The sequence below is a fragment of the Pipra filicauda genome, unplaced genomic scaffold, assembly GCF_003945595.2.
Source record: "Pipra filicauda isolate LSUMZ 115617 unplaced genomic scaffold, ASM394559v2 scaffold35_size7292922_pilon, whole genome shotgun sequence".
NCBI classification, from domain to species: domain Eukaryota; kingdom Metazoa; phylum Chordata; class Aves; order Passeriformes; family Pipridae; genus Pipra; species Pipra filicauda.
The window spans coordinates 7141653-7158577 of record NW_024104487.1 but is presented as its reverse complement, the minus strand read 5'-3'; the positions used below and the strand labels follow the sequence as shown (position 1 = coordinate 7158577).

Sequence of the window (16925 nt, the reverse complement as noted above, 5' to 3'; positions counted from 1 at the left end):
ATTTCTACTTTCATCTGGGAACAGAGCAGTTGTCGTAGCTTAATGGCTTTACCATCACGGCATATTTCTAACTGAACATACTCCCTGGAGTTTTACCTTTGTCCTCAAGTTGAGGGATGTTGCCCTTTAGATCCTGCCAGCAGCTTCATATATTGAAATAACGAAGCTGTTATAAAAAGCAAGTAAGTTTTACCATACTGTTCTCATACATTCAGAGCGAATCAGTGAATCATTATTACTTCATGGTGAAGGAGCTTTCATAAAATTTAGCTTCATGAGCTTTCATCTATAATGACAGACCATTTAAATATATTTTTTAATCCTCTGGAGTTCTTGCTTTATAAATTTACACCTTTTATCAAATTATTGTAGTTTGAGGCCCCATATTATCCTAGAAGAATTAACTAGATTTTTTAATGCTTTTAAATTAACATTCTCGTGTCATTTTTTTTGCCCTCAAGAACAGAATCTTCTCTGCTCTGGAAAGTGATCCTCTCTTTGCACGTCATCCTGGAGAAGATTTGTGCCGTGAGAAATATCAAGAGCTGACATTTCTGCGCTGTAAAAGGCTCTTTGAGTATGATTTTCTTCCTCCGCAAGAGATCATAGAGAACCCATTAAAGTTCTTTAATATGGTGCTCTGTATAGGAATGTATGATTGGTCTCCAAGTCTCCAATTTGTCATACATAGCGGTGTAAGTACAAGTCAAGGGGTATAGAGGTGTATATTTGAATTTCAGTAACTTCTAATATTGTAGGCTTTATGCCTATTTTATTAAAGTTATATCTTTCCCTAGTCCTTTATTTTCAATAATGAATTAAACTTCAGCTGTTTAGAAGTATCAAGTATCAGAAACTCCCTTGCCTAAACCCCAGTGTCTTGATTAAGGTCAGAATCCAGAAGGAATGGAAACCAGTGTAAAATTTCTTGCTGACATCAGTGGCTGGATTCTGTTAATCGGTTGCTTCCCAGATGAGTCTCTCAGGATACTCAACATAGCTGGTCAAATAATATCAGTTGAATTAATTAATTATTACTATTCAGATGGAAGAGGGGGATCCAGGAATTATATTTTGTTATGTGAATATCCATCTAGGAAAACAGTTCCTAATCCATTTGCGGGAAAATGAACTGGAATAGTTTTTAGGTTTTGCTTTAGTCAAGGGGCCATCATTAAGGACAAGTAGAAAGCATTTTTAAGCATTTGCAATGGAGGCTTGAACAGGTTAGAGCTGTGATAAGTTTAGTCTTCTGTAAAGGGGCCTTGACAAGATGAAATTCTGCCTTACCTCTCCCAGCTATAATCTAAGTGTAGTTTACTGTACAGCCCACTTTCCCTGGTCTCTTTAGTGTCCATCACTATTACAAATCATGTGCAATTTGTGCTTTCCATCACGGGCCACTGATTTAATTCATAATTCTCTGTTTTTACAGATATTTCCAGGTGCAATCATGAGTGCTTATAAGAGGTTTGCACACGTTTTGAAACAAGCTTCTAGAATGGAGGTAATTTTTTTAAATAACCTGTGAGAAGTGGGCACCTTCGGAACCGTGTCACCACTTGCAGCTTTTTTGTTATTTCTATCTTTGTACATACCTAAGTACTTCTAAACAGCAAAAGAAAAGACCGTGGGGCAGATTCAAGCACTGAGCTCTGACCATCCTCACTACTGGCTGCTAAACCACTTCCTGGATCTCTTTTAGACTGTCCAAGTTAACATGCAGACAAAGTCTGGGGACTTCTTCCAGAAGGCAGTACAAATGACACTACACCAGCTTAGTCTCCCTCCGGTCATTTGAGAGTGTCCTACCAGGATGTCCATACCCTTGCCATGATGCCATAAAAATTCCATTCTGATGCTCTAAAATGGAAAATAATAATGTTTTAATGCCAGAGAAACACCATATGGAGTCCAGTGGAGACTCAGGACTGAGTATCCTGCAGAATAAGTGCAGCCTGTCTGATACAGGAGGTTCCAGTCCTACACTGGAGTTTCTTCAGTCTAGGCCATGTGGGCAGCGTTCATTGTCTGGCCAGACCCTCTTTGATATTGCAAGATAAATATACTGAGTGCGCCCAAACTGAGCTTCTTTTGTTACTCTTTTATTGCAATCATTTGAAAGTCTTGCAGTATCAACTACTGTAATAAGGTGGTCTTGAACTGTGCCTCGTATCTCCTTATTTAGATTTTTGGATGTTTTGCTCTGACTGAGCTCAGCCATGGAACTAATACCAAAGCCATACGAACTACTGCCACATTTGATCGGAACACTCAGGTTAGTCCTTAATGCACACGAGAAATGTTTGACAATGTTAAGCTCTATTATTCACTAACAGAACAGAGTGATTCAGGGATTTCTTTTGATTAACAAGAAAGAATCAAGTTCAAATTTAAAAAAAGTTGTGGTACATTTACGTTATTATAAATTCTTAAACCCATTGTTTATTGTTAAACAATAACAGTTCCCATTTTCTTGCTTTCTCTTCTGGTTGTGATATGAAATAAGGATAGAAGCCTTTTCCTTTGTTGTGTCTCTTAAGGAATAGTTGAATGTGCAGATTAAATTGTCTTTTGTCTTTAAATATTAAGGCTTTTTATACAAAGATAAGGATTATTTCCTAGGATGAGAAAGACAAAAAAAGATATAAGAAGACTGTCAAACAGACCCAAAGAAGAAAAGAATAAACTCCTTTTTCCATTAGAATAGTGCTTACTATCAACACTACTGCAGAAATAAATTCATTGTCCTAGGATTTTCTTGGTAAATTATTAGAATTCATCATAGTTTTACATTAAGAGAGATGAAAATAGAAGTTGAAAGAAGGCTTTTACAACTTTTTCTCACTCTTTGTCATCTACATGCTTGGTTCATGACACGTAGAATTTAAAGTGTATTATTTAATGTCCCAAGAAGGTATTCTCATCTCCCCCAAAGACTGTGGCATTATTGCACTGTAATATACAGAACTGAGCACTATTGCTGCAAGCAAACAATGGCACATCATGAAGTGGCTTCACTGTAATGAGAAATGAGAATCATAGATTTGAAATGTGAGATTTTATATTCTGCAGTAGGACAACATTTCAGTCTATTTTTTCAACATACAAGCAGTTCAGTGAGCATTTATGCAACATGGACAATTAGATCTCTTTCCAGAAAAAAACCCCACAAACAAACCAAACTTGTGAGACCAGCAGCATGAGAAGTTCCATTTAAATAAATTGAGTTTTAAGCTGGTGATGACTGCACTGCAGTAAAAGTGACTGAAATGACTAATTATTTGATCAGATCATGAAGCTCCCGAGTTCAGGTTTCTTTTACATCCAGAAAGCGTGCGATGTCTAGATTTCAGGATGCAGGTATTCTTCAGAATTCTGACGACTTGTGATCCCCCATTTGTCCAAATTGAGAAGTGTGCTGCCTTTCACACTGTTAGCCAGGCTTTCATTCTGTACAAAACTGTGTAAGGAGGAGGTGGTCCCTGCATAGGCTTCAGCCTCCCAGCTGGAACAGCCCTCACAGTCCTTCGCTTGAGCTCACAGCTCAGTTTAAGCCAAGGTCTAGGAAATGCTTCTGAGTCCATCAGTCTGCTTTATTTTTTTTTAGGTGCTTAAATGAGCAAGTAAAAAGGGTGAATTTCAGGCTTTACGGTGAGGTAATGAACTTTCTAAACTGTAATTTTTTTCCTAACTCTCCAAAGTTCAATACAGTAAGAGACATGTTGTTTGTTGAAGTGCAGTACAGAATAAAATCCTGGCAGTTAATGAAGGTTTTCAAAGCATTACCAGGGTAATGAAAAAAAAACCAACCCAAAATACCTATGTGCTGAATTTTATGATGTATATAATTTTTTTTTCTTTCCTGGCTACAGGAATTTATCATCAATACACCTGACTTTGAAGCTGCAAAGTTCTGGGTTGGTAATATGGGAAAACATGCTACTCACGCAGTTTTGTATGCCCAGCTCTATACTCCTGATGGACAGTGCCAAGGATTGCATTCTTTTCTTGTACAGGTAGGCTAGAAATAGTGCCAGTCCTTTTTTCTTTCACAACAGACTTTCTACTGTACTTTATTTATATCTGACCTGCAGATTGTTTATTTCATGCCGTCACAGTTTATTGCAATTGTAACAAGTTTTTAAGTGTTCACTGATTTTGCGATGGTTGTACAGCCAGTTTTAGACTGTCAGTTTTCTGCAAAGAATTCTGAAAAATACCAAAGTTATGTCGTGACGAGGGAAGAGAGAGACCCTCAATATGAGAATCAGCAAGCTTCGTTTATTGATCACTGCTAACAGCTTAATATATGCTTTAAATTAGCTCATACATATTGCAAAAGCTAAGCTCATTATTGGCTCTGGCTTAAATGTTGATTCCACCTCCTACTCCTTTCTTATGTTGACTCAGGTGGCTCTCAGTTGCTTTTGTTTTGGTAATCACAACGACCTGTTTACCAACCAACTAGCAGGCACAAAGACACTGTAGCTTTTGCTATCTCAGGTTTTCTCACGGCCTAGGCAAGCCGTGTTCTGTAGCCAATTCCCTACACCAAAGAGCTGAAAAGTGTCCAGAGGATCATGGTACTTATATAGTTAGAACTCACCTATGTTATATGAAGTCCTGAAAGTCTTGCATGAGGCTTAAGGTGATTTATGTCTGCCAGTGCTACGGGCTGATTTGTATGAAATGTGCAAGCTTCTGCCACAGAAATCAGTTTCTAGAGTTAAAGGCATCAGAAAATATGGCAGTGCAGTAGAAAACTTGTACATAGTAAGATGAACTAGTTGCAGACTGAACAGAATTTATTACAGAATTGGGGAATATTTCAAAGGTGATTGTTACGTAAAAGTTTCATTGGTTCCTACTGTGTCAGTGTACACCTGAAGAAAATTTCAGTGTTAGTCTGATGACAGCAGTCATTAGTGTTAAGGCATATTTAACACAGTTGTGTAATTACTGTCATTGCCAAAGTAATTTTCATTAAAAGATCTATATCCTGGTTAAATACAGGCTATATCCAGGATTACGTGCTTGTAAGAAACAGAGCTTTCTTTAGCATTAATAAGAGAGTACAAGTTGAAAATATTTTCATTGTTTGAAAAGTTCAGGCAATAACTCTCATTGTTCCACAACTGAAATAATGTTTTGTTTCACTTCTGTACAGATTCGAGATACAAAAACTCTCCTACCAATGCCAGGTGTGATGGTAGGGGACATAGGAAAGAAAATTGGGCAGAATGGGTTGGATAATGGGTAAGTCAATCCATTTGAAGGAGGAAACATTCTCAGTTATATCATAATGTAGTGGTGCAAATATCCGCCTGTGTCGGTTTGGTCTTCACTTCTTAGATGTTGGCAACTGGTTTTAAACTGTTGGTATTTCTCAAAAAAAAATAAAACAAGACCCAGACTGAAAAATGTTGAATTTCATTATTTTCTATCTAAGTATACATAGTCTTTCAGCTTCTCTAACCTTTTAAAATGTGAATTGTCCCTAGTATTCTGTGAATATCCCAAAGCAGTCTTTCAGTCACACACTCTGCAACAGTAATAATTAAAAAAAACCCAACAAAGTCATTCCAGTAAGTTCTGAGTAAAGAACTTTATCAACCTCTGTACCCATCTGAGTGTAAGGCCTTAATTTTCTCTGTTGATTTCTAGCCTGCAAGAAGGCTAATTGTTTTCCTCAATATTGTTAGTAAAGATGTAAGATTAATAAGGCCCAGTAGAGAAACTCTGTATCTTTTTTAAACAGTGAGATTTCTGGACCAATCCTGGTCACTGTGGAAGAGAAGGAGAAGGCTTGTTTTATTTTTTTTTCTGTATTCTCTGTGTGAAATAAAAAATACCTGAGCTCCATTTTTTAGTCATGGGCTTCAATGGTCTTACTGTGTCTCTACTTTACTAACCAAAGGAGTCTGATGGGGAGGAGAGACAGTGAGAAAATCGAAGTAGATTTCTGCATTAAAATGGTCAATATGTAAAAATTACTATTTAAACTCTTGTATTAGTTACATAGCTCTGTGTAAAGACAGAAACTTAAAATAACAAGGAGAGGTGTCACTGCTTTATGCCTTAAATTTACCTCTTTCTGTAGATTAATTTCATTACAGATATATGTATTGTCCTTCATAACATACCATTGCAGTAAAGTATAGGCATCCTAAAGACAGCCTTTGGCTGTCTTTCCAGAAGGTCACAGGTCTTCCTTCTGTAGTTTGTTGCCTGTAGCAGCCTCTTACTTTTATCCCAGATATGCTGTAGTGGCAAAAATAGCACTGAAATTTGTGTTTATGTAGCTCAATCTCATTGATTCTCTGTTTCCTGAAGACACAGAAGAAATAAAGACAAAAAAAATTAAAAAAACAAAATTAAGCTTTATAGAGGAAAAATGTGAGAAAAGGCCTGGAAAAGAGGGAGGTTCGGGTTTGGGGGCATATTTTTGCCCGCTTCTGCATTACGAGCTAGTAGCCACCAGATGGCACAGTAACATGGGCCTGAGCAATCTAAACGTACTTCAACTACATATTTCTGTAGAAATGTTCAAATACTGCTGTTCATTCTTAACATGCAGCATAGTTTTATGTGCAGCACAAGGAAGAACTGTGTGCTTTTTACATTAATTCAAAATGTATATAGTTTTAAATACTTTTTTGCCTTTGATCTACTGGGAAAAATAGAGTATTTCTTAAACTACTAACTGAATAATCTAAAATTATAATCCACATAATAAAATGTAAATAAGAGATATCAATGACTCTTTATCTTAATGTCAGGTGGAGTCCCTTATCTTAGCTATGACATCATATGTCATTTAAAGCAGTCATATTTTCTAATCATTCTAATCTTCTTGTTTCCTTTGCCTGTATTTCTTTAAAAAAATAATATTTTCTTCTAACAGCAGTGCCTAAAGAGCCCCAGTCATGGATCTGTGTCTCTTAAGTATGCATTAAGACAGTCCCTGCATTAGAAAGCTTAAGACAACTCCTGCAGATTAAGACAGAAGAACAGGAGAGCCCAAGGTTACCAATAGATACCCTTTATACAGCTAACAACTCCAGGAGCCTGTGTTCCTGAACTACCTCAGCTATTTGGAGAGCTCTGAGGCAAGAAGCCAGAATTGTTCACAAGAACTAGAGAACTAATTTTTGTTTTGTGACCTTCCTGCTCACACTGAACTGTCAAAAATGTCAGGACTTATAGACATTGCTTCTCAGAGGCACACGAAGGTCTGGGTGGGGACTGGAGAGGGAGTTGCTTCAGAGTTCTGCATTTGTTTGTAGGTGCTGTGCCCCCCCAGAAAATGGACTGTTGGTTGCATGATCTGCAAAATGCCAGATGTACAGAGAGACATTTCACCAGACACTGCCTTGTCAAGGTGTTCTCCTTAGCTGTTTAGTAATCTTATATCCTAGCTTATCCCAGAGAAAGCACAGCCTGCAGTGTAGAAGCCTGTTGTATGTGGGGATGGAAAACATTCCCTTATACCGTGACTACAGGTGTTAGTCTCTACTGCATGCATTGCCAGGTTTTTTGAATGTATATTTGAAGCCTGATTCAACTACTATAAACAGTCAATCAGGTCTATTTTCATGTAGTTACACTTAGGATATGTGGTCAGAGTGAAGATCAGAGTCTGCCATCTCTGTCAGAGATGTTTGATTTTGTTCCTGTGCTTCAAGAAATTTATGCTAATGATTTTCAATATGAATACAGAGGGTTAAATTCCTGAACACTAATGAAGGTCACAGGGAAGAAATTCCAGAGCCTCCTTGGAAAATGCCATTGATTTATGCTACGTAAGAGAACAGGGTAGGAGATTGTACTTGTCTCTTCTGGCTTTGGAAAACAATTAATCTCTTGGGTTGTTTGACTGAAAGCTGGTTTCCTGCTAATGCAGAGTGTAATGTTTCTAGTAACAGAAAGAATTTCATAAGTAATGTGGAATTTTCATAGTGTAAGTCCATCTCTCAGTCTGTCTTTCCAAATAATTCTCATAGTTTCATAATTCAAATGTCCAGAAATCACATGGGGTTTACAGTTCTTTGTAACTTCACTATCCTGACAAAAAAAAAGACAAAATCACTGTAAAATATTTTAAAATATTTTTCTTTCTCTTTGAAATTTGCAACAATTCATGTAATCAATGCATAAATGGGTAAAAATAGAACTCCAGGTTTTCTTATGGAGAGTTTAAACTGGTTTTGTGTTTTGTTATTAAAACAAGACTACCACCAGGGGTTGCAAGTGCTTCAGTCTTTATTTTATGATAATAAAACGTCCACCTGTTGCTAGTGCTCTGGCACTAGTCTTTGAAATATGCTGTTCACTGCAAACCCAAAACGGAATAGCTGAGGGGAAAAAAACAACCACTGAAAAAATCCCTGGGTATTTGGGATTTCAGGGGCTTTGCAATAAAAGGTATAAGGGAAGTGTGTGTGACACACACATATTGGGTAAGTGCTGATGTGCATTTCTGTTTCTTTCCTATATTGTGGGGGTTTTCTTTTTGTTTTGTTTTTTTTATTCTGTCTCCCTTGGCTAATGTAACGTTACCAAAAGTACCCATTACTGCAGTGTGCATCAGTCATTGATTGACACTGGGATGGTGGTGAACCAATTTCATGTCCATTTGTAACTAGCAACAAATTGCTTCTTACCCCTCTCCAGAAATGGAAATAATGCCCATCTGAATCTACCTGGGGAAGGTGAAAATCAACTATAATTGTGTTTCTGAAGTGGTGCTTACTATGCTTCTCTTTATAAAATGTGTTCTGAACTCGTGCAGCTCTATCCACTGATACCATGTATACAGTTTGATGAGCAGACAAAACTTATAATAAAGGAAGATCTAGTAAAATGAAGCTGTCATATTAGCTGAATTTTTTGTAGGAGAGAAAACAATCTTTCTGGGGGAAGAAGAATTGTTAACTGTATCTCATTATAATAATGCACTTTGGAAAACTGGTGGGTTTTATTAGTTGTTTAATAAGCTTTCATGTACAGTTATGTCTGGCTGCAGGTATACAACATGCTAAGATGTTCAGCATGTTTTCTAGCAATCAGTGAGGCCAGATTTAGTTTTCTGGATTCTGAAAACAAAACAAAATATCCAAGAGAAAATGGGTAGAGGGGATTTATTGGGTAGAAATGCAGTAAATGGTGTAAAAGAACCTCTTGTAGAAAGAGTTAGCAGGCTCTGAAAGCCCTCAGTACAATTCCTTGTATATTGACAAAGATGGCATACATCACATAACCTCCAAACCTTTACAGACGATTTTAAATGGTTAATTCATATTTTTTTCTTTGTTACTACTTCAGTATGACTGCCAATAATACATTATGATTCTGCTACTGCTAGTTTAAGGGCAGAACAAATGAAAATCTAGTCCTTCAAAAGGTCTTTGTCTCCTAGTGTTTATCCTCTTAACTCTCATTTAGATTTTGCAATGGTTACAGTTATTTCACCAGGAAAATAGGAGCTGTAATGCATAGTTGAAGTCTAAATAGCTTCATCTTTCAGTCTGAGGCAGTAGTTTGGTGAAGATAATATCTGTAATCAGCTTTTTTGGTTGTTTGCTTCTGCTCCCATACTGCCTTTTTCTTTGTGCTGGGATGAACTTTTATGTAGCTTTGTAGGGGACTCAGCTAGGGAACTGGAACTGCCTGAAAAAAAACACCAGACAATTTTAGCTGTCTTCAACCAGATCATTTGTCATGTGTGGTTCACTGCAAGGCCTCAAGAGTGGCTGTTTCAGTACAGGGAAAGGGACACTACAGAAATATGAATAAGAAATCAAGTGTAGAAATCAGTCTTGCTTCCCAAATAAACAAGTTTGGGCTTGTTTAACATTTTTTATTGACTTACAGCCTCTGACCTAAGTCACAGACAATTGCAATAATGATGAAATGGCTGTAAAAGAAAAATAAATGTTAAAAATGCCTGTGCCTGTATTTACGTTATCTGAATATAGCATCAATACTTCAATCCTTGTGAAAAGTGCTACTTTCATAGTTGAAACCAAGTAGTTTGCAAACACATCTTACATGTTTTCAGTTTAAGTCAAAACAGTGATTTTTGTTGTAGTCAAGGTTAGACACTATATGGGTACCTACAGTGCTGTGCAGGTTACTAAGATGTAGTCACATAGCTGGAGAGTGCTGCTGTATCCCCTCATCTTTGTCGTGTTCATGTGCCTCACAATTCTACAGCCATCTCTGATTCACACCAAAAGGCACTTGGTGGTGCTAATGGGGAAAGGTAGATTCAGATCTGGTCACACGTTTGTTTTATCATGCGCAGAAATACAGCCTTGCATCTGCAGTGACCTTCAAACAACCTTTTTTCTTCCTTAGCAGAACTGTCTCAGCTCTCCACAGTTGCAGGAGTCTGCACATCCAGAGCTCCTTGCAAGACTGGCACTTAATCTGTAAGAACTTTAGAATGAGTGGGTCTGTTTGTGTTCATGACGTCTATTAAGGTAGGATTAGGAGCCCTATAAAATGCTATGTTGTTTTATCAATGCTATTCAGCATTACTGTACAGAGCTGCATTCTTAGATTAGAGACTTCATTGTAGAAACTAGAGCTAAAATACTGCCTTGCAGTTTTCCCCAGTTTCTCTGTAACTCTTTTCAACTCTAACCTTTCTGTGAATTTCAGTCTGGAATATCTGGCTATTTTCTTTCCTTCTGAAAGTTTTTCACCAAACCTCTGAAACGTTATTCTTCCCAAGGTTTGTTGTATCTCATAAACAGCCGTGAGATCACTTGACTCACGGCCTTCCAATACCATTCACCTGTTTTCTGTTTCTGGCTGAAAGTCTGACTGGTGTCCTTGCACCATCTCTAACATAGTCAGTAACAAAAGCTGGCAGAAAAGGCATTTTAGTGAGTCTAAAATTCACCAAAGCATGTTTGAGCGATTTGTACTATAGATAACAGCTTATTAATTTAGTACTGGCAAAAGGAGCTCGTAGCTTTTCCAGCTGCTCCTCTTTTATCAGCATTGCTGCACACCAGCTGAATTACTATTGCATGATTTAAAGTCAGTAAGATTAACTTAGCTTGAAATGTTCCCTAAGCTACCGGCCGAAGAACCCAAACAAGAATGGTGCTATTGGAATAGCACTTCACTCTGCTCAGCTAGTTAAGGTAGAAATCTGTGTGATACAGTTTTTACCTGTGTTAAAATATGTGGTTTCATGATGCAAAATTGCACATCGCTGTAGAGCCCTGTGATATGTATTTCAACTGACAGCTGTCCGTCTGTCTTGCTGAGAGGTCTTAATGTCAGTCATGCTATTTGCTATACTGAAGAGGCCCTAAGTAGGGCAGCTTTCAAACCTCTGGTCTTGTCATCACTGTGTGAAATTTAGCCATTTTCCAAACTTGCTGGTACATGATATCCCCATGACTGTGTATACAGTTCCATTATTGTAAGATATTCCTTCAATTCTTTAAGGAGATTTTTCCCCTAAATGCGTTGACAGATGTGGGCCAAGTCTATGCTTTCTAGGTTAATAACCATTAGAAACGTGATCACTGACTTCATTAAATCTTACTATTTATTTTTAATATGTTCCAATATCAAGTTCAAATTGGCCAGTATGTCTAACAATTCCCAACAGCAGAGTTCTTGGAGAAGGAGCATAGCAGCAGTTGGCAGCGATCTCACAAGGTTGCCTAAACGCCTAGTCCTGTAAGGTTCTGCATTTATTTTCAACACTGGTGCTTATAGGCAAAATATCTTATTTCTTTACACATGGGAATTTTCTGTGTGATTTTTAATTGCTAGTTCTGCCACTCTCCTTTGCTTTTTAAAGTCTTTGCCATCTTATATGTGTATCTGTATATCTTATAGCAGCTTGCAGGAAAAGAAGTAAATAATGTATCTGTAATGGATAATATGAAGGGAAAAAAATCTAAGCTTTCAAAACCTGTTCTTTGAATTCATTTTGATTTTAAGAAAATAGGTTATTATATAACAATAGGAAATTCCGTATTCTGGTTCACTACCTGTGAGAAAAATTACTTAAGAAGAGTATACATGTAGTTTTTAATCATAATAATTTTTAGCCATCTTTTTTGTGGTACAGAATTAGCTTCATTATATTTGTGTCAGACAGATTATAATAAAACTTTCTTAAATGTTTTTCACTCTTTCCAACAAAAGATTTCCTCTAGATTTAACTGTTTGGGATTGTATCACAACAGGTGAAAGTGGGTAAAACTGTTTAGGTCATTTTGAGAGCTGTTTTGTTTGGCATTCATCTGTCACATATTCAATATGAGTAGGCTTGAATTTCCTAAAAGTAGGTTATTGGTGTATGGATTTGCATAGTAGCAGATTTGAATTTGCTTTTTATGAACTCTTGAATCTCAAGCACGTGTCAATATAAACAATTTTCTACAACTGCACAACTTTGCTGAATGAATTGAACAAATCACTACAATGTAAAAAGCAACTGGATAATTTACCATCTTATTCATTGTCGTTACCTATCAAATGACAAGTGACAGGACAAAAGGAAATGGACTCCAGTTGTACCAGGGGTGCTTTAGGTTAGATATTGGGAAAAATTTCTTCACTGAAATGGTATTCAGGCATTGGAGCAGGCTACCACAGGAAGTTGTGGAATCACCATCCCTGGAAGTGTTCAAAAGGCATATGGATGTCACACTTGGGAACATGGTAAACACAGTGGTGCTGGGTTAATGGTTGGACTCAATCTTTTCCATCCTTCATGATTCTATGATCACTACCATGGATCTTACCATTCGTCACACACAAGGCTAAGCATGTTCCAAACTGGTGTTTGCAAAGAGAAGGCTCAAGAACTGGAACCCTTTGAAATTTCTTCCTAATCTATGCCACAAAGATCGCATTGTCTCTCTATTAGGTCAACTCTTCCTTTAGTCTGGTTTATAGTTCCAGTTTTTATCACCCATGTGGTAGCTTTTTAAAATAATACTGCTTTCTTCCACGCATCTTTTCCTACCTGGGAGGGATCCTTTATAAACATCCAAGAGACACCCTTACTTTGATCACTAATTCCTTCTTAAAATTCTCATTTGCTCTAATGGCTTGTAAAAAAAATGCTATTGAATATCTGCCAGTGTGCTGTGACTGGCAGGTATCCTGTCAAGAAAGTATTCTTCAGTAGTTAGTGTCAGCTAAACTGCTTCTTTGAACACATTTGTAGCTTCCTGCCTTATGCTTGGATCGTAAGGTCCTAGGAGGAAACACCTTCTTGGAATTCTATGGATGTACAGCAACTATGAAAAGAAAGCGCTAAACCAGGGACCTAAACCTTGCCATGTACACTCTCCTGTAATTAAAGTAATGAGTAGTCATAATTTAAAAGCTCAAGTTCTGTCTAAGGTGTATGCTATTGCTTAAAAATACTGCTGGTTATACAGTTTTAATTGTGATTCTGTTTGGGATATAGGGAGCAGAGAATGTGAATTTACCCAAAAGATCTTTCGTGAATGAGATTTTTTTATTTTCAGTGATATGAGAAAATATTAACAAATATGAAAATCAGCTTTCTGGAAGTTCTGAATTTTTTTTGGTTATGAAGTAGTGTTGTCTCAGAGAAACTGGCACCTAACAAAGCACTTATTAAGACTGTTAAGGCCAGTAAGCAGCTGGTCCTTGGTTAGGATAGCACGCCTTTCTCTGTGTCTAAGTCCGAAAATACTGTGTATCTCTAAGGCTGAGTAAATTCCGTATGCAGATACGTTTCCTTGGAAACAACTCATAATTTAACAGCACATTCAGCAATGCAGCCCTTATGTAATTTATTAATGTGAAAGACCTGGCTCTCGTGAGCCTTATTAAATAGATCAGCCTGTATTGGCAGGGAAAAGGAATTTTCTTTGATTACAAATACAGCTTTTCAAGTGCTATTAGATAGTGACATATTTGTGAGTGGAGTTGATACTACTGCTATTGTGCCAAGTTCTATTGTCCATTTGGGTGAAACAGTTCAGACACTTTCTTTCTGACCAATATGAATACTCAGGACATTCTTCCTATTCTAACAACTTCCCTCTTTATTGCTGCTAGGGTGCCACAATTTAGAAAATGTTGTCCCGGTCTTCTTTTTTAAGATGCCACGTTCCAGGGAACAGAATTCCTAATCTGAGTTTAAATAAAGGAAAAATTTCCATTTGGTTCCTCCTCAGAGCACTATTGCAGCTATGTCCTCATTTGTTTTGCAATAGCATGAATGATCCTCCCAGATCTATATTTTAGACTCATAAAAATATATAGTACCTCTATTCCAAAGCAATCTCCAGACTGGACTAAACAAGTATATGCCTCAGTAAAGCATATACTTCAGCAGAATTGTTAGTGACAGGGAATTACTAGGAGTCAGAATGGTCCAGTCAGCTTCTAGGCAGGAGAAGGAAGTTGTTCATCTTCTGAAATTTTTTGACAGCTGAGATATCAAGCTAAGTGACTTACCTAGGCTCATGCAGACTGAGAATTCAGTTCAAGTGTCTGAGGTGTCAGTGAAAGTACCTGTCAAACTGCTTGTGTATAAGTTCTCTAATAAGTGACTTTTCTTGTCCCTTCCCTCAGGTAGAATACATTGCTCATCCTTCCATTACTTTTTTACTTTACTTATGAAGCTGCTGAAATGGTCTCCTATAGTCAATGAAGTGTGTGTTTTGGTTTTGTAGGCATCATCTTTTTAAAGCAAACCCAAAAAACCAGATGAATTACAACAACTAATCTCTCTTTGTGAATTTCTTGTGCTGCTCTTGAGTTTGAAAGCCTTCATTGTCCTGGGCATGCTCTCCTAAAATAATTTACCTAGCTTGATGGGCACAGTTTTCAGTTCACTGACATGCCTGAGATCATTGTGCAATCCTGTCTTTGTGACATTTTTCTGTAATGCAAACACCTCGGACAATGTAGATTTTACACTGTGTATTTGTTTAAACAGGTTTGCCATGTTCCACAATGTCAGGATACCTAAAGAAAACATACTGAATATAGCTGGAGATGTCACAGCTGAGGGGAAGTACTCAAGTTCAGTCAAGGTATGAAACAAGGTTTTGTTTCATTTATACAGTTCATTAAATATACAAAATATAAGTAGATTAAGAGACAGAGCATGGGCCTCTTATGTTGGGAGGTACTAGAGACCTAAACCTAAATAAGGCTGTTGACAATTTCACATGAGATATGAATGCCATTTTCGTAATTCTGTTTCAGAAATGTCTCACCTGACTGATTTTACTGAACTTAGTGCTCTTCGAGGTACCCCACTGATCTCAAAGAGTTTAGAGTTTGGCCATGTTCAGGCAAGACTGCTCTGAGTCTTGCCTGAAAGTCTTTTCTGAATAAGTCAGGAAACAAAACTGGCCAATCCTCTGTGCTTCTAATCACGCTACCAAAGTTGCATCTTCATGGGGGCTGTAAATGAAATGTTAGCCTCACCGTTCCGTCTGTGCCTTCTATTCATTCAGGATGTTAAAGAGCGTTTCAGTGCAGCTCTGGGAACCTTGTCCAGTGGCAGGATTATGATCACGGCAATTTCCACGACCAATTTAAAGCTTGCCTTGGCAATAGCCATTCGCTTCTCAGCAGCTCGCCGCCAGTTTGGACCAACTGAGGATGAAGAAATACCTGTTCTTGAATACCAAACACAGGTAAATACTTTGGAATTCACGTCTATGGACTTTTATATAATGAAATGCAGATTCAGAACTACTGTAGATCACCACAGTAACACTGCGGTTAGCGAAATTAAAGTTGTCTGTATCATCTGAAGCATCATTCTAGTGCAGTTGTGGGGGTTCATTCCCAACTCAAGACTTTCTCCTGGCATGATCAGGCTTTTGACATAAGTTCTTGGAATAGCAAAACCAAAAATATTCATGTTTCTGAAGTACCTAGAAAATTTTGTCTTCTAAATAGTAACCATTTCAGAGAAAGACTGTCTCATATGCATATGTGGAAGTACTGCACATGTAGGAACTAGTATTTCTTTGAAAATTTTAGTGTTTCTTTTGCTGTTACTCTAATTTTCTCTTTTTAGTCTTTATGCTTTAAAATTATAAAAATCAATGACATCTATTGTGGAGAAGTCTCGAGATAGTATTGATTTGGAGGGGAATATAATTAATGTTTGTCTGCAGTTTATGCAGATGAAAACAACTTTTTGCTCTGAAAAAATAGAACAAGAGTATGTGGAGTAACTGGGAAATAGAGAAAACTCAGATCTGCTGAATGACAAAAGTTAAAATATAAGAAAACAAACCAGTTTGTCTTTGCAATGTGGGTGCTTTTTTCCAGGTTTGCACTTAGTCTTGCAATGTTGAAAGAGTTCATGGGTTTCCACAAACTAGTGAAAGCTACCTTCTTTCCACCACTTCTGAATAAGCCGGGATCTGCTTCCCGTTATTCTTTGAGTCTCTCAATTTTTCTCTGTTTTCGCCTGTTCTGTGGGTTCTTGCTGAAAATTTTGTTCCCTTCTTCCTTTATCACAAAAGCTTTCTAAGCTTTTCCTTCACAAGCCCCAAGTTGCATGGAGCAGCAAAGATGCTTTTTTCTCTGCTTCTCAGCCCTTGTTTGTTTGTTTGTTTGTTTTTTCACAGAATGTAACCAGCACTAATATACATTCAGCAACAAACAAGCAAGTGAAATGGTTACAACCTCTGTCATGTTATTACTGAAGAAACATATGAATCATGACTGGCCCTGGCATGCCAGACATTTTATAAACACAGGGTAAAAAATATGTCATTGGTCCCCAAAGCTTCTGTGAACTTTTGCACTAGTTTAACAGAATGTTTATCACAAAGTCATGAAATGCAAGAACTAGAATAACATAACCGTAACTTGTATGTAGTTACAATTAGTTATGTTAATAGGCAGTTATTGTTAAGTTCTCCATTAAACAG

General features: G+C 37.3%; 1 protein-coding gene across 1 annotated transcript in view; it reads left to right on the top strand.

Moving 5' to 3' along the window:
* The window catches only part of ACOX3 (acyl-CoA oxidase 3, pristanoyl), a 35172-nt gene that overhangs the window by 3754 nt on the left and 14493 nt on the right, over positions 1 to 16925 (top strand). The window contains exons 3-9 of the mRNA XM_027723670.2: positions 462 to 695; positions 1436 to 1507; positions 2189 to 2278; positions 3876 to 4019; positions 5171 to 5259; positions 14963 to 15059; positions 15489 to 15671. Coding sequence (XP_027579471.1) covers positions 462 to 695; positions 1436 to 1507; positions 2189 to 2278; positions 3876 to 4019; positions 5171 to 5259; positions 14963 to 15059; positions 15489 to 15671 — 909 coding nt within the window. The remainder of the gene's footprint in view (positions 1 to 461; positions 696 to 1435; positions 1508 to 2188; positions 2279 to 3875; positions 4020 to 5170; positions 5260 to 14962; positions 15060 to 15488; positions 15672 to 16925) is intronic.